This window comes from Trichechus manatus, unplaced genomic scaffold (genome assembly GCF_000243295.1).
Source record: "Trichechus manatus latirostris isolate Lorelei unplaced genomic scaffold, TriManLat1.0 scaffold00030, whole genome shotgun sequence".
Lineage (NCBI taxonomy): Eukaryota > Metazoa > Chordata > Mammalia > Sirenia > Trichechidae > Trichechus > Trichechus manatus.
The window spans coordinates 10,783,883-10,811,764 of NW_004443966.1; the positions used below are offsets into that span (position 1 = coordinate 10,783,883).

Below are 27,882 nucleotides of genomic sequence, written 5' to 3' on the forward strand. Positions count from 1 at the left end.
ACAGCTCTAGAAAATGCATGTTCAGTGTTTGCCAAAGGGCACAGATGTCACGGGTAAAAGGACTGGTGTGTTCATCCCAAGTGGGCCACTTACTCTGTGACTCTGGCAAGTTACTTAACTCCATAAGTCTATTTCCTCAGCTATAAATTGGGGTAATATTGACCTCCTAGGGTTAATACAAGGAGCCCTAGTGGCACAACAGTTAAACGGTTAAATGCTTGGCTGCTAACTGAAAGGTCCACGGGAGAAAGACTTGTCTATCTGCTCCTGTAAAGATTATGGCCTACAAAACCGTATGGGGCAGTTCTACTCGATTACATGGGGTGGCTATGAGTCGGAATCGATTCCAAGGCACACAACAACAAGGGTAACGTAGGAGTCCCTGGGTGGCAAAACGGTTAAGTACGGACTACTAACCAAAATGTTGGCTGTTCAAACCTACCTAGAGGTGCCTCCAAAGAAAGGCAATTTGCTTCTGAAAGGTCGCAGATTCCAAAACCCTATGGAGCACAGTTCCACTCAGCAACGCACGAGGCCGCCATGAGTTGGAATTGATTTGAAGGCAACTAGTTTGGTGTTTTTTTTTTTTCATTCGGGTTAATGTGAGGAAGAAGTTATTTTTTGGCTCTTGCTACCCAGTAGATGCTTAATAAATGTTAAAGCTCTTTTTAAAAAAAAAAAAAACTGGATATTGCTGTGATTTCTGACTTTCCCTTTATGCCTTTAAAATTTTGTTTTTAATTGTGCTTAGCCAACTTATTGAAGCCTCCACCTTACTCCATTGTACCTTCTGCATTGTAAGAAACTCTCATGATTACACATGAAAAGCTGAAGAAGAGAGATGGAAAAGGGAGGATATGAACCCATGGTTTAAAAGTAATTTTCAACTGGCAGTTAACTTGTATTAACCATAATATTGGATAGTAAAAGTGATACTTGCTTCGGTAATACCTGTAATCATTATTACTTACAAGCAATATTTATCATAGGCACCCACTGCACTGGGGGTGTAAAGTACTACCCAGAAATCAATTAGTCAGTAATGAGGAAATAAGGAGAAAAAGGCTTCTGAGCCACTGAAATAGATGTTACAAAGTCGGTACATCAAAAATCATGTGCTTTGCTCAGACCTGCTGTGGGTGGTTGATGATCAGCCAGTGTACAGCAGGCTGAGAACAGAGCTTTTCTGAGATAGATGCTTTGTCCATCCAGTATGCAGAGGCTCCACTGGGAAAGGGAACACCCAGTGAATCATCAGTGGTTTGGTGAACCAAAGGCATCCTGGGAACTCTTAGCCTAACTGAAAATCATAGAAAGGACTTTTCAGAAAGCATCTAGATTCTTATCTAGGCCAACTCCTTTACTTACAGATGAGGAAACTGAGAGCCAGGGAAAACTGACTTGACCACAGTCACACAGCTTGCAGGGGACAGAGCTGCTTTTGGAGGCAAAAACAAAACACTGCCGTCGAGTAGATTCTGACCCCATAAGGTTTCCAAGCCTGTAAATGTTTACGGAAGCAGACTGCCACATCTTTCTCCTGCAGAGCTGCTGGTGGTTTTGGACCACTAACCTTTCAGTTTGCAGTCGATCGCTTTAAGAATTAGGAGGTATCATGAGCTTGACTGAACAGAGTTTCCTTTTCTCCAAGAGACGTCGATCATCACTTCCCAGCCTTCACCCCCAGGCTTTGCACAGCTGTTTCTGCAACAAGCTGGCTCCTAGCTATCATTCAGACCTCAAGGGAGATGTCACCTCCTCTAAGAAGCCTCCTCTGACCACCACCCTTCCAAGTCTGGTGCCACTTTACACTGTCTCATAAAGGCCTGTGTGTGCACATGGCCTGGCATGGAGTAGGCACTCAATAAATGTTTGGTGAGTGAAGAGAAGATCCAGGTATGAGCTGCTGCCTGCTGGAGTCCTTTATTCAGGCCCTCACCAGAGAATAGAGAGGGAAGGGCAGTCAGTCAGTCCACCTTTCCCAGAGCTGCCTCTGTGAGTTTGAAGAGAACTGCACAGGGTGTCTGGGTTGAAACAGCATGCGCTCTAGCTCCTGAGGCATCTGTGCTGAGATGATGGTGCACTGGCCCCTCAGCAGAGGCAGCCAAGCCCACCAGCCAGTCGGTGAAGCCGCTCCCTGGGAGCAGTGGGGCAGAAGCAGAAGCTGAAAGTGGGTCACAGCAATCACAAGGCCGCTAGGACTCAGCCCTGCATACGCTTGCTTTCTCTGAGGTCCTGGGGATGGGGCTGCTCAGTCAGAAAAATTTCTAATTGATTACAAACCGAACCTTCAGGAACCAGGCAGATGCTAAGCCAAGCGCACACATCCAGCCCAGGCCGGAGGCAGCCAGAAGGAGTAGTACTGGGCCAGTCAGGGGATTAGGGAAGGCTTTTTGTCCTGATTGTAAACTCCTCCCCCAATCCCCTTGGCCTCTTTCCTGACAGATTCTGGAAAGTTTGGAAGAGGGGGCAGTCAGTGCTTCTTACCTAACCCCACACCCTACCACCCTAACTGTTGGTGCCTCCAAGATCCATCTGGGACCATCCACTGGCCTCTGATTGCTATTTTAAACCAATTACCTCTTCCAAAGACAAAACCAAAACCCTGTCCATTTGGACCAGTTGTTTTACTCAAAGGGACAGGGGCTGTTACAACAGAGATCTGGTGTCTGGGAAAGCTGAGCATCTTTAGAAAAGCTTGGAAAAAAGTGGAAAGCTCATCATTTTTGAGTGAGGTCCGCCAGCCCAGCTAGAGAAGGCAGTAAGCTGTGGGGGAGCTGAAGGGCCACTTGGCCAGCTTGCCAGACCCTGGGCTAAGCCATTGTAATAAATAAGATCCCCAATATTGGAAAGAAAAAAAATCAGAGCATGTTTTTAGCCTCACGTAGGAGCCCAGAACATGCTCACAACTCCAGGAATCTCTGCTCTCCGCTGTGAATGGAAAATATGATCATGAGAACAAACCTGACTGCTGAAGTGTGTGCCTACTTACCCAGCCCCTTAACTTAGGGACCAGGTCTCACACCACCTTGTGACTGCTTTTCAGAGTCCCCATTGCCCCTTTGAGCAGCTGGTTCACTTTAATGGATAAAAGACAGGACACTGGCCTCAGAATCAAAGTACAAAATGTGCATTTATTCACATATGCCCTGGGCTACACGGGGCTTCTAGCAAGAACCAAAGCAAGTGTAAGCGAAACATGCTAATCCAATTAGTAACCTGATGCGGTTGTGGATGCAAGATGTTCCTTCCTTACTCGGTAGGGGAGCTACGATCACCCTGTATCCAATAGCTGAACACTGAGTGTGCATTAGAGTTCCAAATTCAGCAAAGAAATAAATAAGTTACATACATTTCAAGTAAAAATATTCTAGTTTATTCCTTTATTTCACCACCGTTTATACATATGAACTGTGATGGAGTGCTTACTTAGATCCCGTGGAGCAAGGCCAAGAAATATGCTTTATATTGGTTATTTGATCTTCAACATCAAATTTTATTATCATAGAGGTGGGGAAAACCATGCAAAAGGAAAGGAAGTACATTTCCGTTGATGGCACTAAAGAAGAACAGTCAAAGCCACAGCGTTTTACCAGTCGCCAATTTCTTGGGTTTCTTTTAAAGAACAAGACAAAGGGGCTTTATTTTGCCATTTTGGGGGCTGCTTGCCAATCAGTATCATGGGACAAAGACAATAAGTAAAGGTATGAAGAAACGCAAATTGCACAAGAACAGATGTGCTTAAATTAACCGAGTCACAGTTTATGCTGCAGTCTCACAACGGCTGTCAGGTGACGTGAGAAGAAAAGAGGACGGAGCGCCAGGAGACTTAGTTGCTCAGCGCCTGTTGAGCAACTCCAGGAAGCCTCAGCGAGGCCACCCCTAGTCCCCTACGCTGGACAGCCCTGCTTGCTCGCTGCTGCCTCCTGGAGGCCAATCTTCCACGAGTATCGCCTGTGGCAGGTGGCCGGGCTGGGGTGGTCTGGAGATACTGGAAAGCGCTCTGGTGGCCCACCTGCCTCTCTACGCAGTTGAAGGTAAGGCCCACTCCCACGTTGCTTTTCATGATTCTGGAGGAGCCATCAGATGTACCATCGAAACACCGGCCAAGTGCGATCTCCTTGGCGGTGCGAGGGTCCTGGTCAGTGACGGTGTAGATGCCGTAGTTGTGGCCCAGCGGGTCCAGGGGCGCCAGCATGGTATACTCGCTGGTGTCGTTGTTGACTGCCAGTGGCAGGTGGTTGACCAGGTACTCATGCAGCATAGAGTTCACACTGGCTCGATGGCAGCTGCCCTGCGGAATAACCTTCACCAGGGTGCGGTCCACCCGGTCCTGGTCGTAGAGCATGCCGCTGCACTTGAACTCCAGGCAGGCAGATGAGACATTGGGCTGATCCCTGTCCCGCGTGCTCTTCACATCCCGGATTCCATACAGCCTCCCCACTGTCCGTCGGTGGGTGCCCCCCGTATTGCGGGACCGTACATTCACCTCCACTGGCCCCACGATCTTCACCTTGATGTAGCAGACTCGGAATTCCATTGGTTTGGGCCACCACGCAAGGTAGTCTTCAGTCCAGCTCATGGGATCATCCTCGTTGAAGGGGACGGTGTTATAGTCATATCGATCCCCCTCAATCTGGTAGAACCGGAAGTGGGCTGCACTGGGCGGCGCCTCCTCGCATGCCCGAAGGTTTTCCAAGGCATAGATAGGCCCGTTGCTCTCTTCAGCTGAGCTGGGTCTTGGCTTGGCCATGCTGATCTGGAAAGCTGTCTTCTTAACCTGAGGGTCCTCATGGTCTGTCCGCCGGTACTTGAGCCTGTTGAGGTAGGGCTGAGGGACGCCAATTGCATTTGGGTTGAATTTAGGAGAAGATTCCACTGCCTCCAGTTCCTCCCCGGCCAGACTTGCCAAGACATATGCAGAGTAGGCATCAGGGGACTGGTCATCGCAGAAGGCAGGCAGACAAGCCCCATTGGGGCCTGTAATGACGCTGTCAAAGCGGCCCCAGGCCCTGGGGTTGGATGAGAAGCCAGTCCTGGGCTCCAGGTTGATCACAGAGACCACAACCCCCTGGATCTGCTCACTGGGCATGAACCTCTGGCTCCGGTAGGCCCTCACCTTTATAAAGCACCTCCTGTTTTCAGGAACATCCAGGTTAAAGAGCCTCCTCTCACGGATCTCCATGTTGCCCACTAGGAAAGTTCTCTCTTCTCTTTTGTTCCGCCTTTGTCTTTCAAATTTGAAGTCACCTTCTTCCTCCCACAGCCCTGTGTCTGGGTTGAGTGACCAGAGTTTCATCATGGGCACATGCTCTGGCATCTTGACCTGGGTTGAGTCAAGGTGGACCTTCACCTTGCCGGCATTGAGTGACTCTGAGGTGGCCTCATCTGTGAAGTCCACAGAGAACATGCCATATGTCCGAAGAGGTAAGATGTCTCCTTCATCACTGATGAAGTTCAGGTCACTCTGGGAGGCTGTCGCTGTGGAAATATTCCGGGGATCCACGAAGGTCACGCTGGCCTTCACTTTTCCTGTGTAGGGCTCCCCGTTCTGCCTGTAGAAACTCTTAGATGGAATCTCCAGCTCAGCCACAGGGTCTTCACCAATCACTTCCCCCAGGGGGATAATGTTGGTCTCCAAGGCCTCCAAGATGATGGGCTCTTTCCGCCGAAGCATCTTGATCTCATGGAACACTGCGCTCCCTTTCTTGTTGAAGGGCAGTACTTTGGTGGTATTGACCAACTTCTGCAGCCTGTCCACAAATGTAAGCACCAGCCTCTCAGTGTCCTGGGGGACATGGAGGGTGAAAGTCCCTTTGTAGCCAGTCATGCTCACACGACTGCCCCCCATATACACGTGGCCAAAGCGCATGGGCTCCCCATTGTCAGCAGCGCTGACACGGCCCCGCACAATACTCCTGGTCTCCGTACACCGCTGGCAACTACACTCCATGGCCACTTTAGTGGGCAGTGTATACCCACTGCACTGGATCTCCCTCTCCTCTGTCTTGGAGATGCCACAGCAGTTCTCCACAGCATCCCGACACCTGATCCCTTTATCCTGCTGCCCCGCACAGGTCTTGACAGGGCAGCGGCCCACATCATAATAGAAGGAGTTGGTGGCATTCTGGAAGCAGTCATGGGGCAGCCGGATAAGGTAGCTCTCAGGGGTTGGATTGCAAGGGGTCTCATCAGGGGCTGTGGAGGGAAATGGGGTGGACATTAGATGTAAGTTTACATCCTACACAAATTTTGCCTCTATCTCACCTCTTTGCAGTGCTTTATGGTTTTCAGAGTACTTTCATATCCATGATCCTGATTCTCATAGCACTGCTATGAGAGAGACAGGCAGCTATTACTAACCCCATTTTATAGATGGGGAAACAGAGTTGGTTGCTGAGACCACTAGAGTAGTGGTTCTCAGTGGGGAGGTGTTTAGGGATATCACAAAAACTAGGGGTGCTACTGGCGTCGAGTGGGCAGAGTCATTGATGCTCTATGTCCTGCCAGGCCTGGCACTGTCCTGCAGAAAGAACTGTTCTGTATCCTGCATGACTTTCACATATCTCACCAGACATTCATGTAGGTGAAAAACCTGTTTAAAATTATTAGAGCCTAGTGTTTTTTTTATTTTTTATTTTATTTTTTGTTTATTGTCGTTTAAGTGAAAGATTACATTTCAAGTTAGTCTCTTATACAAAAATTTATACATACATTGTTATGTGACCCTAATTGCTCTCCCTATTCTATGATGGCACACTCCTCCATTACACTCCTGATTTCCTGTGTCCGTTGAACCAGCTCCTAACCCTCTCTTCCTTCTCATCTCACCTCCGGATAGAAGCTGCCTGTTTAATCTCATGTATCTACTTGAGCTAGGAAGCACACTCTTCACGAGTATCATTTTATGTCCCACAGTCCAGTCCAATCTTTGTCTGAAGAGTTAGCCTTGGAAATTGTTTTAGTTCTGGGCTGACAGAGAATCCAGAGGCCATGCTTTCCGGGGTTCCTCCAGTCTCAGTCAGACCATTAAGTCTGATCTTCTTACTGGAATTTAAGTTTTGTACCCCACCTTTCTCCTGCTCCATCATGGGCTCTCTGTTGTGTTCCCTGTCAGGGTGGTCATTGGTGGTAGCCAGGCACCATCTAGTTCTTCTGGTCTCAGGCTGACGAAGTCTCTGGTTTATGTGGGAGCCTCGTGTTTTTTGCATGGCTTTAACGTGCACTAAATTTTTCAAGAATGCAACTACCACTGAGCTAGATTGTACTTTGTTTAGCTTGGAACAATACCAAGAATTGTTCATCTCAGAAAAATCACATACCTACGACCACATCTTGGCTAGGCCATGATTCTCAGTGGTTTGGCAGTTATGTTATGAAATGATGTAAGTTGGCGGTTATGTAATGATGTAGCCATCCTCCATTTTGTGATACAATTATGTACTGTAAATCCTAAAACCTTTATGATGCAGAATTATGGTGGGGTGTATCTTAAGTCACCACCCTTACCCAAGTCACCACCTTGCTTGGGTCATACCTTTTATCTTGCAAGAGATAAAAGGAGAATTGAGCAAAGAGAAGAGAGGGACGTGCTACCACCAAGAAAGAAGAGCCAGGCACGGAGCACATCCTTTGGACCCAGAGTCCCTAAACTGAGAACCTCCTAGACCCAGAGGAAGATTGATGCCAAGACACATGGAGATCTCCAAGGAATGCCAGGCCCACAGATGTTGACAGGAGACAAGGAACTTCCTGCAGAGCTGACAGAGAGAGAAAGCTTTCCCCTAGAGCTGGTGCCCCGAATTTGGACTTCTAGCCTCCTAAACTGTGAGAGAATAAATTTTTGTTTGTTAAAGCCATCTACTTGTGGTATTTCTTTTATAGCAGCACTAGATAACTAAGACAGGGCCAGATATATTTTTTGGAAATTATACGTGGTTAAGTTATTGCCTATAAATTTAAATAGTTCATAATAAAGAATAGTGAATAAAAAAGAATAGTAAAGACAGTATTTAAAAAAATAACTATTAAAAATAACCGACAAATGAGTAGCATTGGCATGATAGGTTGAGAACCCCTGATGTCTTGGTTATCTAGTGCTGCTATAACAGAAATACCACAAGTGTATGGCTTTAACAAAGAGAAGTTTATTCTCTCACAGTTCAGTAGGCTAGAAGCCCAAATTCAGGGTGCCAGCTCCAGGGGAAGGCTTTCTCTCTCTGTTGGCTCTGAAGGAAGGTCCTCGTCATCAGTCTTCCCTTGGTTTGGGAGCATCTCAGTGCAGGAACCTCAGGTCCAAAGGATGCAGTCTGCTCCCGGCACTGCTTTCTTGGTGGTATGAGGTCCCCCTGTCTCTCTGCTTGCTTCCCTTTTTTATATCTCAAAAGAGATTGGCTTAAGACACTATCTGATCTTGTAGATCTCATCAGTATAACTGCCGCGAATCCATCTTATTACATCATAGTGATAGAATTTTCAACACATAGGGAAATCACATCAGATGATAAAATGGTAGACAATCATACAATACTGGGAATTATGACCTAGCCAAGTTGACTGATATTTTTGGGGGACACAATTCAATCCGTGATACCTGCTGAGGGGGCTCCCCATCTCCTCTGCCAACGTCCAGAATGCCCTGCATCCTGCCTGTCCTGAGGTCTGTTGCTCAACTTTCTTGGAGTCTGTGAAATATTTCAGGATCTTTCCAGTAAAATCTCTCTTCCTCTGCCTTTCATTTTGTTTTGTTTTTAGTTAGGCTAATTACTAATATATTCTACTGCCAGCCCTCACTCTTCAAGTACAGGTTCCTGATTGCCTTCAGCTTTGAGTCGTTCCTGCTCTAATTCACTGCTTGAAGCCACCTCTGATCAGGTCACCTGTTCTTTGAAGCCCCTTTGGTTTCCCACTTTTGTACCTTTGCTCACCCTGGCCCTTCAGTCTGGAATGCTCCCATCTCCATACACACAGCCCCTGCCTGTTCTTTAAAACTAGGAATTCTCAACTTGGCTGCAAATTAAAATCACCTGGAGAGCTTTTTGAACCTCATGGGGCCCAGGCCACATCCCAAGCCAATTAAATTAGAATCTCTAGGGTAAGAGCTAGGCATTGGTTTTTTTTTTTTTAACTCAGCAGGTGATTCCAGTAGGCAGCCAAGACCCATCTGGAAAGTTGTTCCCTCAAGAATCCATCTGGGATCGTTCCCACCTGGAAGTTATCTGTCTTTCCTCTGTAGAGACCACAGCTCCTTCTGTTTTAGCTGCATTTTTCTATATTACATCTCTTCACCCCACCTAGGGTGATGCTTGGTGAGGGAAGAATTACGTCTGTACCATCTTCACTTGCCAGAGGACACGGCACTATGCATGGCACAGAAAAGATTCTAGTGCCCAGTTATGCTCCCTGGGATGCTCGGCCATCTCTGTGGCAGACCCAGGACCCCAGGGACCCAGACAAGCTTACCTATGACAGTCAGCTGGGCAACATGGGACTTCACAGCCCCAGCATCACTCTGGGCCTTGCAGAAGTACTCCCCACCCTGGTCCTGCTGTAGTTTCCTCAGCACCAGCTTGCTCTGGTGCTTGTAGAGAGAGGGGTCCAGCAGTGTGTCATTGTGGTACCTGTAAGGGATGGAGAGGTGGAGCCTGAGGGGCCATTGGGAGGGCAAGTATCCTTGGGGGGCAGTGCCCAGGAGCAAGCAGCTGGGGAGACAGATGGTAGACGAGTCCCTGCAGATACCAACATAACCTCTGACTCAGCTCACCCAAGAGCACTTGACCGGCCTGGGAGTCAAGCCCTGCCACTTAACTGGTTATGGATCCTTGGACAAATCATTTCACCTCTCTGAGCTTCAGTACTTGTTCTATAAAATGGGACTTCACAGGGTTGTTGGAAGGGTCAAACAAAATAATGGCTGTAAAATGTTTGTGAAGGCTAAAGGACTCATAGCCATTGGGGATCGTATCCTTGTTTGCCTTTGTCAGGGCTGAGGAACTTTGTTCTTTCTCCTGAGGATATGCAGTTGGGACCCTGAGACCAGAGATGCTCTGTGGGTGCCACCCCCTCCACTTCGAGAGGACAACCAGAGAATTTGATGATTGTCTGGGCAGCTTCAACCCTGATGGCTCCCACTTTCAAGTGCCAACATCTGGGCTGTGTACCTGTGTCTGGCTTATAACTTTATTCTGTTGGTTATTGTGATTATTAACAAGTCCAGACCCAATGCAAGAAAGCTCTGGTTTCTGAGAGGAGAATTGGGTAGAGTAGATGGCAGAATACTCACCAGAAATATTTGTCTGGACTGGGCTTCCCCATGGCCTTACAGCACAGAGACACACTCTGCCCAGCTCTCCGTGCTTTTGTCTCTGGATTCATCACGATATATGGAGTCTCTGGGAGAGGGGATCATAGTAGCAAATAAGAAATAGTGGTTTGGGTTTTTCTCTGTGACAAATTCTACAGAGCCTTGCTCTCTCAGATTCTTTGACTTGTGTTAAAATTGTGTGACTTCAACCCCACCCCCAGCCCTTCTCGAATGGCCCTAATACTACCTAATGGAACTGGTCCAGAGTGGAGTCCACCCCTTCCACACCCTCTGCTTGGGACCTGCTCCCATGGCCTCTCAAGCAGCACCTGGATGGGGCAATGGAGAACCCAGGGGACCTTGTGCCAGCCCGAGATTCCCCAGTACTGCCATTGGGACAGAGCTGGCTGTTTTAAATAGTGTAATATTCCTGCTCTGCTTCCCCCAGCAGAACTTTCTGGCCATTCTGCATGATTTAACTCCTCAAGCCTCTCTCTTTATGGCCTCCAAACCCCACACTGCACTGTAATCAATTGTCTTAGATAAAGTGACCAGAGAGGGCAGACCTCATGCATTTGAGGAAATAAGCCATTCTGATGTCTAGGGGAAGAACACTCCAAACAGAGTAAATAGCAAGTGCAAAGGCCCTGAGGCAGGCATGTGTATTTGAGGAACAGAGAGGAGGCCAGTGTGGCTGGAGTAGAGTGACTGTGTGTGTGTAGGGAGTAGTTGGAGAAGAGATCAGAGAAGTAATGAAGGGCAAGATGATATAGAGTCTTGTGGGCCATGGTAAGGATTTTGTGTTTTACTCTGAGTTAGCTAGGAAGCCAGCTCTTAGCACTGTGACACCTCTATTTAAAAGTTCAGCCCTAGAGTTCCGGCCAACATGGCAGCTTAGTCAGACACACCACACTGTCCCTGTACAGCAGAGACCCAAGAAAACAAGTAAAACAGATACAGATGACAATCCTGGAACCCTGAGCATCAAATGAAAGGATAATGAACTGGATCAAACACCAACTGGAAAAAGAAACTGTGATGGTTAAGATTGTGTGTCAACTTCGCTGGGCCATGATTCTCAGTGTTTATATGTGATCACTCCCATGATGGAATCTACTGTGAGGAGCCAATCAGTTGAAAGGGAGTTTCCTTGAGAGTATGGCCTGCATCCAAATATAAGCAGACGTTCTGGCTTTTTTGCTTTCTCTGGATCCTGCAGCTGCCTCCTGTTCATCTGACCTCTGGTTCTTGGGACTTGAGCTATCAGCTTATCTGCCAGTCTTAGGATTCATTGACCTTCACAGCCCGCGAGCAGGAGCCCTCCTCTCCGACCTACCAATCTTGAGTTTGCCAGTCCCTGCAGCTACATGAATCGAGAGAAGCCTCTATCCTGATCCACAGACTTGGGACATTCCAGCCTCTACAATCGCATGAGCTGTTTCCTTGATATAAATCTCTCTGTATATTTATATGCTTTACCAGTTTTGCTTCTCTAGAGAACCCAGCCTAAGACAGAAACTGACTGAAAACAGTGAACAAGAAGAGACAGAGTGGAGGGTCCCTTCCAGCCGGCCCAGCAGAATGTGGCCATCTTGAGACAAAGATAGCAGGAATCCTGGGTAAGGAGTGGAGAAGGCAACTTCACAGAATTCCCAACAGGACAGAGTAACTGTGTAGACATACCTGGAATGAAATAAAGTCCCAATTGCTGGCTGCAGCCAACAGGAAGAACCCAGGCACCCTTGCCAAGTGACCAGAGGAGCACATTCCCCCTCCCTCCACCATCCTGGTGATTAGCGGCACAAACCCACACCCCATCCCTGCAGCCCCAACTGCTGGGGACCAAGGTATGAGCCCCTCTTTCCCCCCAGCCCTGACTTCCACCACCCCTCCCCCACCTGATGGCCCCACTGAGTGGAGGCAGGCTGCTCCGGTGTGGCCCCAGCTGCTCCTCCCTCCCCTCCCCCCCACAGACTCTGCCAAGTGGCAGCAGACTGTTCCGATGCGGTGCCAGCTGCCTGCCCCATCCCTTGCATCCCTGACGCTGCTGAGTGATAGGCCTATCCAGGCGCCAGCCACCTTTCCCAAGCCTCCCATCCTCCGACCCCACCGAGCGATGGGTAGTCCACTCTGGCATAGCACCAACCACTCTCAACTAGCCAAGTGGTGGCTACCATGCACCTACACGCTCACATGCCCATCACCCACCCCCCTCACCTGGCGAGTGGCAGAAACCACACACCTGTGAGCTCACCTGCATGTCATCCATTCCCCCCCTTCCTCTACCTGGTGGCAACTGCATTCCCATGCACTCACCCACTCATCACCTAACCTCCCCACCTTCCACCCTCCCCCTCTCCCCTACCCAGCAATCAACAGCAATTACATCCCTGCTCGCCCACCACACCCACCACACTTACAGCCCTACCCACTTGACAAGTGCAACTGCCTGGTCCCATAGGACTCGAAAGACGATAGATGACAGCCAACACCTTCCCAGACCATCCACAGCTGCCCAGCATGACCAGCCAGCAGAGACCCACACTCACACTAATAGTCACTGCTACACTCACCCAGAAACAGGTGGTGAGCACTGCAGCACCCCCAGACCTGAGTCCAGTGAGCCACGCAAGCCTGCCAGCCCAGATATAACAAAACAAAAAAAATCAGAATCAAGCAAACAAACATACAATCAATAAACAAATACAATAATGCCTTAATGCCTTGAAGACAATATCAAATCATATAAAGAAAAAGAACAAGATGGCTAAAGCAAGTGACCAAAATAAAGAGCAAGAAAACCTTCTTGAGGAAGAAATGGTAATTGAACTACCTGATAAGGAATTCAAAAGCCTTGTATAGAGGATCCTCAAAGAGATCAAGAGAGAGATCAAAACACTAGAAGAATTCAGGAAAACAATACAAAAACAAAACGACAAAATAAATAATTAGAAACCATACAAAAACAGCAACTAGAAATCCAGAAGATTAACTCTAAACTTTCAGAAATAGATAACACATTGGAAGGACAAAGGAGTAAAATTGAGTCAGTGGAAGACAGAATCAGCAAAATAGAGAACAAATCCCTTGATACCAATCTGTTGAAGAAAAATCAGAAAAAAGAATGGAGAAAACCTAAGAGTTATATGGGACACTATCAAGAGGAATAATTTATGCGTGATCAGAATTCCAGAACAGGAAGAGATTTAAAAAAAAAAAAAAAACAGAAAATTTTTGAAGATGTGCTGGCAGAAAACTTCCCTAATATCATGAAAGATGAGAAGATATCCAACCAAGAAGCCCACTCAGCCCCACTAAGGATAGACTGCAAAAGAAAATCACCAAGACATATCATAATCAAACTTTCCAAAACCGAAGACAAAGAAAGAATCCAGAGAGCAACTTGGGAAAAGTGAAATATTACCTACAAACAAAGGGGAACCAATAAGACTAAGCTCTGGTCTCTCGGCAAAAACCATGCAGGCAAGAAGGCAATGGGATGACATATATAAAACCCTGAAAGAAAAAAATTGCCAACTAAGAATTACATATCCAGCAAAATTATCTCTCAAATGCAATAGAAAAATCAGGACATTTCCAGATAAACTTTAACAGAATTGAAAAGAGAAATAGACAACTCCACAATAATAGTAGGAGACTTTACCATACCACTTTCAATGAAGGACAGAACAACTAGAAAGAAACTCAACAAAGATACGGAAGATCTAAACAACACAATCAATCAACTTGATCTCACAGATGTATATAGAACACTCCACCCAACAGCACAATACACATTCTTTTCCAGCATACATGGATCATTCTCCAGAGTAAACCATATGTTAGGCTACAGAACAAGCCTCAATAAATTCAAAAACATTGAAATAATACAAAGCATCTTCTCAGATCACAATGCTATAAAACTAGAAATCAATAACAGGAAGAACAAGGAAAAAAATCAAATACATGGAAACTGAATAACATCCTCCTTAAAAACCACTGGGTAACAGAAGAAGTAAAATTCCTAGAATCAAATGAGAATGAAAACACAGCATACCAAAACCTATTGGACACAGCAAAAGCAGTGCTCAGAGGTCAATTTATAGCAGTAAATGCACACTCTCAAAAAAGAAGAAAGAGCTAAAATCAACACATTAACCATACAACTCCAACAAATAGAAAAAGAGCAGGGAAAAAAACAAAAAAAAAAACAAAAAACCCCAGTCACCAGAAGAAAGGAAATAATGAAGATTAGAACAGAAATAAATGAAACTGAAAACAGAAAAACAATAGAATCAACAAGACTAAAGTTGGTTCTTTGAAAGGATTAATAAAATCAACAAACCACTGGCCAAATTTACAAAGGAAGAGAAGGAGAAGATGCAAATAACACAAATAAGAAATGAGATGGGTGATGTTACTACAGAACCGACTGAAATAAAAAGGATCATAACAAAATAGTGTGAGGAAATGTTATTCCAACAAATTTGAAAACCTAGAAGAAATGGACAAATTTTTTGAAACACACTACCTACCTAAACTAACACAAACTGAGATAGAAAATTTCAACAGACTCAGAACAAAAGAACAAACTGAAGAGGTCATTTAAAAAAAACTCTCAACAAAAAAAAGCTCTGGCACAGATGGATTCACTGGAAAATTCTACCAAATATTCAGAGAAGGGCTGACACCAATTATACTCAAACTATTCCAGAACATAGAAAAGGAAGGAATACTCCCAAATTCATTCTATGAAGCAAGCATAACCCTGATACCAAAGCCAGGCAAAGACACCACTAAAAAAAGAAAAGTATAGACCAATATCTCTCATGAATATAGATGCAAAAATTCTCAACAAAATCCTAGCCAATAGAATCCAACAACATATCAAATATATATATAAAATGACCAAGTGAGTTTCCTACCAGGTACGCAAGGATGGTTCAACATTAGAAAACCAATCAACATAATCTACCACATAAATAAAACAAAGGAAAAGAACCATATCAATTGATACAGAAAAGACATTTGATAAAATCTAACACCCATTCCCGATAAAAAACTCTCGGTGAAATAGGTAAAGAAGGAAAATTCCTCAACATAATTAAGGGCATATGTACAAAACCAATAGCCAACATTATTCTCAAATGGAGGGAGACAGAAAACATTTCCCTGGGGAACAACAACCAGATAAGGATTCCCTTTCTCACCACTCCTATTCAACATTGTACTGGAAGTCCTAGCCAGAACAATAAGGCAAGAAAGAGAAATAAAATTGGTAAGGAAGAAGTAAAACTATCCTTATTTGCAGATGATATGATTCTGTTGTTGTTATTAGGTGCCATTGAATTGGTGCTGACTCATTGCAACCCCATGTACAACAGAACGAAACATTGCCCAGTCCTGCATCATCCTCACAATCATTGCTATGATCCTATACATAGAAAATCCCAGAGATTCTGCAAGAAAACTACTGCAATTAATAGAAGAATTCAGCAAAGTGGCAGGGTACAAGATCAACATACAAAAATCAGCCAGATTCCTCTATACTAACAAAGAGAACTCCGAAAAGGAAACCAGGAAAACAATACCATTTACAATAGCCCCCCAAAAGACAAAATACTTAGGAATAAACCTAACCAGGGAAGTAAAAGACTTATACAAAGAAAACTACACAACTCTACAAACAAACCAAAAGAGACCTACATAAATGGAAAAACATACCATGCTTATGGATAGGAAGACTTAACATTGTGAAAATGTCAATACTACCCAAAGTGATCTGTAGATATAATGAAATCCCAATCCAGATTCCATCAACATTCTTTAATGAGATAGAAAAACTAATCACAAACTTTATACGGAAAGCAAACAGGCTCCAGATAAGCAAAGCACTACTGAAGAAGAACAAAGTAGGAGGCCTCACACTTCCTGATCTCAGAACCTACTATACAGCCGTGGTAGTCAGAACATCCTGGTACTGGTACAATGACAGACATATGGACCAATGGGACAGAATTTAGAAACCAGAAGTATGTCTATCCACCTATGGACAGCTGATCTTCAACAAAGGGGCAAAATTCATTAAATATGGAAGAGATAGTCTAACAAATGGTGCTGGCAAACCTGGATAACCATTTGCAGAAAAATGAAACAGGATCCATACCTAATTCCATACACAAAAACTAACTCAAGATGGATCAAAGACCTAAATGTAAAACCTAAAACTATAAAGATCATGGAAGGAAAAAATAGGGGCAAACTTAGGGGCCCTAATTTATGGCATAAAGAGACTATCAGATATAACTAAAAATGCACAAACAGCAGAAGATAAACTAGATGACTGGGACCTCCTAAAAATTAAACACTTATGTGCATCAAAAGACTTCTCCAAAAGTGGAAAAAGGAGAACCTACAGACTGGGAAAATTTTTTTGGCAATGACGTATCTGACAAGGGACTAATCTCTAAAATTTATAGAAAACTTCACCACCTCAACAACAAAAAGACAATCCAATTAAAAAATAGGCAAAGGACATGAACAGACACTTCACCAAAGAAGACATTCAAGCAGCCAACAAATACACAAAGAGATGCTTGCGGTCATTAGCCATTAAACCAAACCAAACCCACTGGGATTCCGACTCATAGCAACCCTATCGATTCTGACTCATAGTGACCCTACAGGACAGAGTGGAACTGCCCCCTTGTGTTTCCAAGGAGCACCTGGTGGATTCAAACTGCCGATCTTTTGGTTAGCAGCTGTAGCTTTTAACCACTACGCCACCAGGGTTTCCCATTAGCCAATAGAGAGATGCAAATCAAAACAACATGAGCTATCACCTCACCCCAGCAATAGTGGCAATGATCAAAAAAACAGAAAACAACAAATGCTGGCGAGGGTTTGGGGAGATTGGAACTCTCATACACTGCTGGTGGGAATGTAGAGTGGTACAACCGCTGTGGAAAATGGTATGGTGCTTCCTCAAAAAGTTAGAAATACCATATGATCCAGCAATCCCACTACTAGGTATACATCCTAGAGAAATAAGAGCCGTGACACGAATAGATATATGCACACACATGTTCATTGCAGCATTATTCACAATAGCAAAAAGATGAAAACGATCTAAGTTCCCATCAGCAGAAGAATGGATAAACAAACTGGTACACTACACAACTGAATACTACTCAACGTTAAAGAATAGCGATGAATCCACAAAATATTTCACAACATGGATGAACCTGGAGGACATTATGCTGAGTGAAATAAGTCAATAACAAAGGACAAATATTGTATGACGCCCCTATTATAAAAAGTCAAGACAAGGTTTACACACAGAAAGAAACATTCTTTCGTGATTACCAGAGATGGGAGAGGGAGGGAGGGAAAATCACTAACTAGATAAAGAGCCATTGCTTTCAATCAATTCCAACTCATAGTGACCCTATAGGACAGTAGAACTGCCCCATAGGGTTTCCAAGGAGTGGCTGGTGGATTCGGACCACCAACCTTTTGGTTAGCAGCCAAATGCCTACCCACTGCACCACCAGGGCCCCCAAATTATTTCTACATACTTGATTTTATCCATATTTCTTAGAAAAACCCATTGCCGTCAAGTCTATTCCAACTCATAGCGAGCCTACAGGACAGGGTAGAACTGCCCCATAGAGTTTCTAAGGAGCAGCTAGTGGATTTGAACTGCTGACCTTTTGGTTAGTAGCCAGGCTTCTTAACCACTACGCCAGCAGGGCTCCAACTAGATAGTAGACACATATTAATTTGGGATTATGTGAATGTGAAGGGAAAGACAATACACAATATGAGGGAAGTCAGTACAACATGACCAAAGCAAACGAAGACACTGAGAGGTATGCAAGACTAAAAGGCAACAGTGGTAAATACTGTTACATACACAGTCCTGCAATAACAGTAATAAACGATAATTTACGACTGGCTACATAGGTAGATATGTAAGCTGAACAAGTGTGGGATGGCATATGGGAGTACATCCACAAGCATATATAGGTTTGGCAGAGGATATTTCCACATATGCATTCTTATGTGCTACAAATATAACCATGTATATAATAGAGCACACAGGGGCACAGTTACAAAAACTTCTTAGCCATAATCAAACACCTCAAGGGACTGAGTCACTGTGCTTGATGGTGTAGGACCATAGTCTCAGGGAACATCTAAATCAATTGGCATAACATAGTCCATAAAGACAACGTTCTACACCCCACTTTGGTGAGTAGCGACTGGGGTCTTAAAAGCTTGCAATATACAACTATTGATCTCTTCCCATCTGGAGCAAAGAAGAGGAAAGAAAATCAGATTCTCAAGGAAGCAATTAGTCCAGAGGACGAATGGACCACATGAACCGCAGCCTCCATTAGCCTGAGACGAGAAGAACTAGATGGTGCCCGGCTACCACTACCAACTGCTTTGATCAGGATCACAGTAGAAGGTCCTGGTCAGAGTTGGAGAAAAACGTGGAACAAAATTCAAATTCTTAAAAAAGACCAGACTTACTGGTCTGATAGAGATGGGTAGAACCCCTGAGACTATGGCCCTTAGGTACCCTTCAAACCTGGAACAGAACCCACTCCTGGAGATCACCTTTCAGCCAAAAAACAGGCCTGTAAAGTGAACAATAACACCCGTGAGGAATGTGCTTCTCAGAACAATCAATCATAACCTGAGACCAAAAGGGTAGCATTTGCCCAAAAACAAAGTTCAGAAGGCAGGAAGAGGCAGGAAAGATGGATGAATGGCAACGGGGAACTCAGGGAGGAAGTGGGTGGAGTGCTGTCACATTGAGGGGATTGCAACTAGGGTCATGAAACAAAATGTGTATAAAGTGTTGAATGGGAAACTAATTTACTTTGTAAACTTTCACCCAAACCACAATAAAATGTTCAAAATAAATAAAAGTGGAGCCCTCTTCCCCAGCCCTACGCCAGAGAACTCAGGTACCTGCCCTCATGAACTCTGCATTGATGGTGGCTGCCTTCAGGCTAGTCTTAGGCATTGTGAGCACAATGGGGGCAAACTTGGCCTTTGTGATCTTCAGGATGCTTTTGCCGTCGGGGCACAAGCCAGGGACTCGGAACCTTCCACTACCATCCGTCTGGGTCAGTTGCTTAGGTGTCTTGGTCAGCAGGTAGACAGTAGCCCCTGAGGCTGGGGCACCCCCGGGGAGGGAGACAGCTCCTTGCAGCACGAAGTCCTGGCACATGCAGGCATCGCAGTCAGCATTCGCTTGGCCCATGGGACAGGTCAGGTCACAGGCTGTGAGAGACAGGGCCAGATCAGCAGGGGTACGTGGATTCTGGCCCCTCCCTCAGCCACATCCCAGCCTGTAGACTCACATCTGCTCCCCCTCTTCCTGAGGCCTTTATTACCTTTCCTTATCAGCCTGCATAACTAACTCCTACTCATCCATCAAGAATCAGCACAGGACACTTCCTCCAGGAAGCTTTCCTATGGTAATTGACCTTGCTCTATGCTCCCCAACAACAACAAAAAAAAAGCCCACTGCCATCAAGTCGATTTCCACTCATAGTGACCTTGTAGGACAGAGCAGAACTGCCCCATAGAGTTTCCAAGGAGTGGCTGGTGGATTCAAGCCGCTGACCTTTTGGTTAGCAGCTGAGCTCTCAACCACTGTGCCACCAGGGCTCCTGTACTCCCACTAACCCTGTATATATCCCATCAAAGTATTTACTGCATGCCCAATTAATATATGGTGAATAAATGAAGAATCCGTCTCAGTCTGGCCTTCCAACCCTTCCTCCTCGGCTGCTTCAGACTCACTCCCCCAGGCCCTGCTCAGTGCCAGGAGCAACGGTAGTACCTGTACAATCCCGGCTCACACAGAGCCGGCCCTCCTCAATGGCCTCGCTGCACAGAAACATTGTCTCTACCAGGCAGGTGCGTGTACGGGTCTGGACCCCTGTGTGACCGCAAGCAGCCAAGCACTTGCTCCAGGGAGACCATGGGCTCCAGGTGCGCTCCATGTCTCGGCGCAGGGACCCTGCAAAGTGAGATCAGCTGACAGTCTGACTTCCCTCCCAAGGGCACTCTGTCTGGAATCTAACCATGAAGCTATTTCTTCTCTGATGAGGAGAGATCAGGACCTCTATTTATGTCATAGATGTCATTGATATTTATATTTATTGCAATGATTTTTTCCAACAGATGGAAGTCAAGAGCCCTGAGGGAAGTGGTGTCTCTTTCTAATATGCACAAAGGCACCATATGGGCTAGGGGTGGCCCTGAGAGGGGCTTGTTGGCCAAGCACTGAGAGTTTGATATGCTGTCCTGGTATGTGCAGGGATAACGCCATCTTCCCTCTCCACCAGTGTGGAAACAACCACGTGCTCCTGGGAAGTTGGGACCTGGGACCTGCAGTGACTTAGACATCAAGCCCCTGTCTGCCCACACTCCTCAGCTCTGGTCTGAGGCCAGTGTATAAGAATGGGGCCTCAGACCTTGCCCAGGAGTCCAGCCTGAGCTCCCACTCCAGATGACCACCACCACTCCCACCTGGGCTTGCAGGGTCAGGTTGTATGGACTGGTAGAACCCACAAGAGGTTAGGGTGTGTGTCCAAGAAGTGGGCAAGCCTGCAGCTGGCTCCCCCCAACATCTATATTGTCCTGCGTTGGGGGATGGAAAGAATGTAGACTGCAAACACAGACCTGGTTCAAATCCTGGCTCTGCACTTACCAGCTGTGTATTCATGAGAAGTCACCTAGCCTCTCCAGACCTCCAGGAACTTGTCAAAACAGAGATTCTTCAGAAGCCAGTTGTAAAGATTGAATAATGTAGACAACTAGCATGGTGTTAGTGAACATTTACCTTGGATCAACCCCTCTTTATCCATTATCTCATCTAATCCTCCTAAAACCCCCTGTGAAGATTTACTAATATTACTCCTATTCTACATATAAGAAACCTGGGACTCAGAGACCTTCAGAAAAATTTGCCTAGAGAGCACAGTTCATATGATAGATCCAGGATTCAAGCCCAAGCAGCCCGACCCCAGAGCCCGTGGTCTTAACCACAGTGCCACATGTGCTAAATAAAATGGCTTGAGTAGAGGGGACCCAGAAACACAGACACTGTTGGCAAGACCATGGTACTAATGACACTAATGGGTTATTACTAGAGAGTTCAAGTGTGTGTATGTGTGTGATGTCCAGAGTCCCTGTGACCATAGGCAGGTCCAGGCCTCTTCCTGGGCTTGTGGGAGGTAGGAGTGGGGGTACCGTTGGACTCACCTGGAGGACAGAGGAAGCGCACAGTGTAGTTGGAGCAGTTCCGGCCGGACCACTGCTCCCGGTTGAGGCACCAGAAGCCCTCGTGGGGGCTGCCGTGGACCACCTGGCCAGTGCTGCCTGCGGGTATCCAGTCGGTGGTCCGAGCCTCAAGTCGCAGGGGCTGGGCACACACACGGTCTCCATAGTAGAAGCGAATGGTTTCCAGCCGCTCATAGTCACCCTGCCCACCTGGGTGATCGATGTTGAACCATATTGTCCACTCACCAGGACCTAAGAGATCAGAGCCAGCTTGGGGTGCAGCCATGCCCTGGAGCCTCAAGGGAGCTGCAGTGCCCCTTTCCTGCTCAACATCTGGGAGTTGTCCCTGATACCTCTCGCCCTCGCCAGTCGGTCTCAGGCCCTGTTGCATCTCTCCCTTCAGCATCTCACCTCTCTGCACCCCCTACCACCGAGGGCTCCATTCAAGCTCTCATCAGCCCTCTGTACCATGTCAGTAACTTCCTGCCTGGTCTCTCTACCTCTAGGCTCCCCCTCCACCACCCTCTCCTTTTCACCTCCCTGCAGCCAGGGTGAACTTTCTCCATATGGCTTGGGCCACACTACTCCCCAGCTAAAAAAATCCTGTAGCCAGGCATTCAGGGTGCTCGTGAGCTAGCCTCTGCTTTCTGTCCATCATCTCCCCATCTCTCGCCATCAACCTCTGCCATGGCCACAGCAAGCTCTACAGCATTCTTGGAATCTATCAGGCAGCTTCGTGAGTCTGAGCTGTCCATATACAGGTCCCTCCGCCTGGACAGAGGCGTAGGCCAATGCCTTGTAGAAACCATGGAACCTTGACTTCATGCCCTGGCTTCAGAGATTGTCTTAGCAGCTCAGTTAAGATGCCCCCTCCCAACACCTCCCTGCTCCAGCCACCACTCACTCCTCAGGGGGTCAGCAGGCTTGGCAAAGATGCTGGGGTTCCCCTTCCCAGGCTGGACTCTTCTCACGGACTGGGTAAGCAGCGTCTGCCTTCCTGGGGGCCAGGAGGAGAAGAAGCTGAGAAGTCACAACTTTAAGATATGGGGGCCCAGAAGGGTCCTACTACCAGATTCCCAGGACTCAAGGAAACAGTGAGATGTAGTCAATGGAGCATGTGTACTGGACATGGGTTCAGATCCCCACTCTGCCACTTACTGACCTTGCAACCTATTTCTTCCCCTGAACCTGTTTCCCCATAAAATAGGGATGGATTAATAATCGCTACATCCTAGGGTCATGGTGCACATTCAGAGTGACAGCGAATGTAAAGGGGCCTGGCATATAGTACATACTCAGTGCTAGCTCCCTTTTTGTTCTCACTGTAGAAATGCACAGTAGGACGCTGCTGAGTAGCCAGTGGGCTCGGACGCCTGCTTTGGGGTCTGCGCCTGTCCTTCTTGGAAAAATAGAGCTTTATTTTTCTGCTCTGTGAAATAGAGATATTAGTCCCCACCACATAGGGCGGTTCTGTTGACATGAGGATTCCGTGAGGTAACACTTTCCATACGAAAGCACCTCTAAAGTACACCATAGAGACTGAGAGCATGGGCTCCAGAGGCTCTGCTACTTCTCGACTGTATGACCTTGGGCAAGCTACTTAACCCATCTGACTCCCTGTTCCCTCACCAGAAAATAGGGTTAATAATAGTTCCTGCCTCAGAGGATTGTGGGGATTAAATAAGCTCATTCATAAAATCCAATTAGGGCAATGCCTAGCACATAGTGTACGCTGAATCAGTGCTAGCAACTCCTTTTAGCTCAATGCCTGACACAATAGATGGATGCCTCTCCGCTTGGCAAAACTTGGTTTTGCGAGTCCACCCTCCCCTAAAGGACTCATGTGGCGTAATTGGGGCAGTGGTCCTCAATCTTCTAACCCCCAGACTGGCAGGATCTGCCTGAGGATGGGTAGAGGGTCCTCAGGACACAGGCAGCTTGGAAACCCAGCCCACATGAGGCTGGATTGGAGGGGGAAGGAGAAAGGAGAACAGAGGACTGCAAGAGCTTCCAAAGGCAATTAGCTCTTAGGCAGGAAGCCAAATCAGGATTCTCTGTCTGCTTAATTGGGTGATAGGGGCTCTTTTAATCAAACTAATCTGATTTCCCCTCAGATGGTTGAATGTTAATCATCTTCACAAACAGCAGCTGTCAGAGAGGAAAGAGCAAGGCGAGTGGAGGGCACACACAGGATTTGGCGAGACGCTGAAACAGCCTTTGTTCCTGCATGTGGTCACAAAGTCTGCAGTGCATGCAGCTTTAAAAGGGGGCCTTGAGCATTTTTTGCTTTACCTGAGTATGCGGTTAGAAATCAGGAGAGGAAGGGGAGTGGGAGAGTGGGCAGGGTAATGCTGGGAGCTCTGATGCTTAGATGCCTTGGAGAGTCAACTGTTCCACCAGGCAAATTCTCTCTACTTGTTCCTTTGAGGGAGTCTGTTGGTAGTGCAAATATTTAATAACCTCAGATGCTAACCAAAAAGTTGGAGGTTCAAGTCCACCCACAGGTGCCTTGGAAGAAAGACCTAGCAATCTACTTCTGAAAAATCAGCCATTGAAAACCCTAGGAGCACAGATCCACTCTGACAAACATGGGGTTGCCATGAGTCAGAACTGACCCAACAGCAATTGGTGGTTCCTTTGAGAGCTCATTGTCACCAAAGGATGGGGTCAGAGGGCAGGGAGACCAGATGCCCCCTTTGAATGGCTGATCAAGAAAGGGTTCTGGTGCTTCTGTCTTACTGAAGGGTTTAACTGAAATTGAGCTTCAGGTCAGAAGCATTTTCGTGAAACTAAAAACAGTCCAAACCACAAGCCTGCTCCTGAGAACTCAATTATGCTTTGTGATTCCCTTCTTGCTTAGGTTGCCTGGAAGCTCAGACCTAAATTCAATACTTAGGGGCAGTAACCCTCTTTTTTCCTTTCTCTAAATGATTGCTCATCCCTCTCCTCATTTAAAAATTCTGTTCTTCCTGTCCAGAGCAAAGAAGAATGAAGAAAACCAGTGACGCATGGGAAATGTTAGTCCAGAGGATTAATGGGTCACAAGTACCACAGCCTCCACCAGCCTGAGCCCAGGACAACTAGATGGTGCCTGGCTACCACCACCAACCACTCTGACAAGGATCACAATAGAGGGTCCCGGACAGAACAGGAGAAAAATGCAGAACAAAATTCAAATCCACCAAAAAAAAGACCAGACTTGTTGGTCTAACAGAGACTGGAGGAACCCCGAAGCTATAGCCCCCAGACACCCTTTTAACTCAGAACTGAAGTCACTCCTGAAGTTCACCCTTCACCCAAAGATTACACAGGTCTATAAAACAAACAATAACACTCGTGAGGAACGTGCTTCTTAGCTCAATCATGTAAATGAGACCAAATGGGCAACACCTGCCCAAAAGCAAAAGGAGAAGGCAGGAAGGGAGAGGAAAGCAGAACAGATGGAAACGGGGAACCCAGGGCAGAGAAGGGAGAGTGTTGACACACCATGGGGATTGCAGCCAGTATCACACAAAACAATTTATGTATAAATTGTTGAATGAGAAACTAATTTGCTCTGTAAACTTTCAACTAAAAGCTCAATAAAAATAAATAAATAAAAAGTTCTGTGACCTTTAACATTGGGAACTATCTCCAATCCTTTGGGAGAATAGGCAGGACATAAATTATGAATAAATTCATAAACCAGCCTCAGATCTTGAAGCCATTGCTGTGGCATAAGGCAGATGTGTAGCCAGATCCTAGACCAGACATGACTTCACCGTGGCAGATGGGGACTTGGGAGCTAGCAGATACTTAGCCTGTACCCAGCACAGAGGTGACCTCCAGGACCAGGAGGAAGAATATGCAGGCCTTGGTCCCCAACATCTTTCCTCCAGGCCCTGTGGGGAACATGACAGAAGATGGATGAGGATGCTTCACAGAGTCAGCTTGTCCCTGGAATGCAGTCTCCCGAGCACTTTCTCAGATCCAGTGACCTGCAAAGAAACAAATCATGTCAGGTTCCACAATTCTGAGTCACCTCTCATGGAACGAGTGGGAATGTTTCTTGAGCTGTCAGGGATGGAAAGGTAGACAGAATAAAGTCTCATGGGAGGTGACACCTGCCTGAGTTGCAAAACCTGACAGCTTAGGTGGTACATAATCTGAGTTCAAACAAGGCGATCTCCCCTGCCGTCAAGGCTCCAGGGCCTCCCGTCAAGCAGCATCTGAGGGAGAGTAGGGTAGGGAGGTTCTATGCCAACGAGGATCAGCCCGAGCTCACTCCCAGCAGCCTCTGGGTGACTCAACAATCACTTCCAAGACCAGGGCTTGGTGGGCAGTTGTTTTTTTACCCTTTGGTGGGGCTCGCACCCTTGGGCTGCATATTAGGACCATGCAGCCCCAGCCCCCACTCCAGTGGCCCCTCACAGGCAGGCAAGCTGGAGGGCGGGTGCCTCACACACAACACCTCAATGAACATATTTCCAGATGCACACAGGCTGCAGCTGGAACACATTTCTGGCCCGTTTGTTTGGGACCTGGCTGGGAGTTACACAGACAGGAGCAGCTGGGGGAAGCAGAGAGGAGTGCTGTGAGAGGCCAGGGCTCCCCGATAATTGCTAAAGGTGGGTTAGGGGCTGCAGGAGCGGGGACAGGAAGGTAGGCCTGACGATAAGGGCAAGGAACCATGGGGTGTGGCCCAGGCTCTAGCAGAGCCGGACAGTTTTCTCTCTTCCCAGAGCTCTGGCAAACCCAGAATCTGACCAGTTCCTGGAGATTCCAACATGGTTCCCTTCAACTCCAAAGTCTAGGATTTGGTGGGAAAAGGGAGATTCCTTCTTTCTGGAAAAATTTCAAAAACACTTGGATTTCAAGGACCCCTGGATCCCAGGGAAAGAACAAACCAATCCCACATTGCAGACCATCTAGCTCTAAACCTGCTTCCTCCGCCACCACCTGTCTCTCAGATGAGGGAGCAGAGGCCCAGGGAGGTCCCCAAGATCTCCAGCTATTGTACATCATACCCCAAGCAGCTGGGCTCTGAGCAAGGAGCTGAGTGGGCCTGAACTCAGCACTCAGTCCGAGCCTGCTCTGAGGCTGTCTGAGAAGCCAAGGTGGCCCGAGGCACCTTGTGGAAAAACCATTTCCCATCTGGCAGCCCACAGAGGGTTCTCTCAGCGTCCCAGTCATTTCCTCAGCCTATGCCCCTTTGTCGCACGCACCTCAGAACTCAGACAAAGCAGACTGGCTAACCAATGGAAAAAAGCAGGAGCACCCAGAGGTGCCGAGACCCTAACTGGGACCACCTGAGGACCCTGAGCTCAGGTAGGGGAGAGGGAGAGGACTTGGGACGGATGGGGGAAAAGAGAGGACTGCAAAGCCGAAAGGGGTGTCTTCTCTGTGGGAGACGAGGGGTGAGCCAGCGGAAGGGAGATAGTCAAGGGAGGGCAGGGAGTGGGGTGCAGGGACCGTGCGAGGGGAATGGGAATGGAGCTCACCGGGTCTGAGAGGACTCCTCAGCTGGGGGTCCAAGTCTTCCCTCTCCAGCAGTCCAGCCTCCAGGCCTTATATAGCGCAGCTGGTGGTTCAGCCTGTGGCAGGGAGCCACAGGGGAAGCAGCAGCGAAACCAGATCTGAGCATGAGGAAGCTCAACCTCCCTCTCCCCTCCCCACATCCCCTGCAGCTCACAGAGGCTCCACTTCACTTCCAGATCCTTAGGGGGAGATACTGCCGGGCCTGGTGATGGGCCAGGTGGGCAGCTGCCTGGGGCTCCACAGGCCAGAGCGGAGCGACGGGTGGGGAGGCGGGGTGGACATTGGGAGCAGCCCTGGGAAGGGGCCAAGGGGAACTCCACACCCTGGACAGCATTTCATGGCTCAGGGGATGGTGTGCTCTTGCCTATGCCTTCTTGCTGATTCCCCCCAATTCCTCGGCCCTGCCCGCCCATGCAGAGAAAGAACTTTGCTGGTCTTAGCACATACCCCAAACTCTCTCACACACACACAGCTGGCTGGGGGTGCCTGGACTGTTTGGCAGCTAGTCAGCTGCCCTGGCCTCCAAGGGAACACTCGAGGAACCTCAGACGGGACAAAGGACAAAGGGATTAGAAAGCACAGGCTGTAACCTGGTGAGAACAGTTCTTCCCCACCCTTCCCCACTTCCCTGGAGCTTGCCCCATCTGGGTGCCTGCCTGTACCCATTGGGCCCCAGAGCCCCAGCCAGATGCTCATACATGTGCTTGGATGAGTTGCATGTCTGACTCTGGGCATGGGCGCCCACAAGCCAGCCT

At 47.3% G+C, this 27,882-nt stretch overlaps 1 protein-coding gene across 1 annotated transcript; it reads right to left on the reverse strand.

The window, feature by feature from the left end:
• Window positions 1-3,107: 3,107 nt before the first annotated feature.
• On the reverse strand, window positions 3,108-27,164 carry CILP (cartilage intermediate layer protein). Its single transcript, XM_004374669.1, has 9 exons — window positions 27,091-27,164; window positions 25,417-25,587; window positions 22,515-22,607; window positions 21,593-21,862; window positions 20,166-20,345; window positions 19,286-19,600; window positions 10,283-10,391; window positions 9,463-9,620; window positions 3,108-6,198 (listed from the first exon to the last, which is right to left on the reverse strand). The coding sequence occupies exons 2-9, from the start codon at window positions 25,502-25,504 to the stop codon at window positions 3,830-3,832; spliced, it is 3,582 nt and encodes a 1,193-aa protein (XP_004374726.1). The 5' UTR covers window positions 25,505-25,587; window positions 27,091-27,164; the 3' UTR covers window positions 3,108-3,829.
• Between the last annotated feature and the right edge of the window lie 718 nt (window positions 27,165-27,882).

What these genes read in the sequence shown, in the direction of transcription:
- CILP (XM_004374669.1), bottom strand. Translation starts at nt 25,504, where the DNA reads ATGTTCCCCACAGGGCCTGGAGGAAAGATGTTGGGGACCAAGGCCTGC. An exon ending in GCCTGCTGACCCCCTGAGGA is followed by an intron (nt 21,863 to 22,514) that starts GTGAGTGGTGGC and finishes CTGATCTCTTAG; the next exon opens with GTCCTGGTGAGTGGACAATA. An exon ending in AGTCCAGACAAATATTTCTG is followed by an intron (nt 9,621 to 10,282) that starts GTGAGTATTCTG and finishes CATCCCTTACAG; the next exon opens with GTACCACAATGACACACTGC.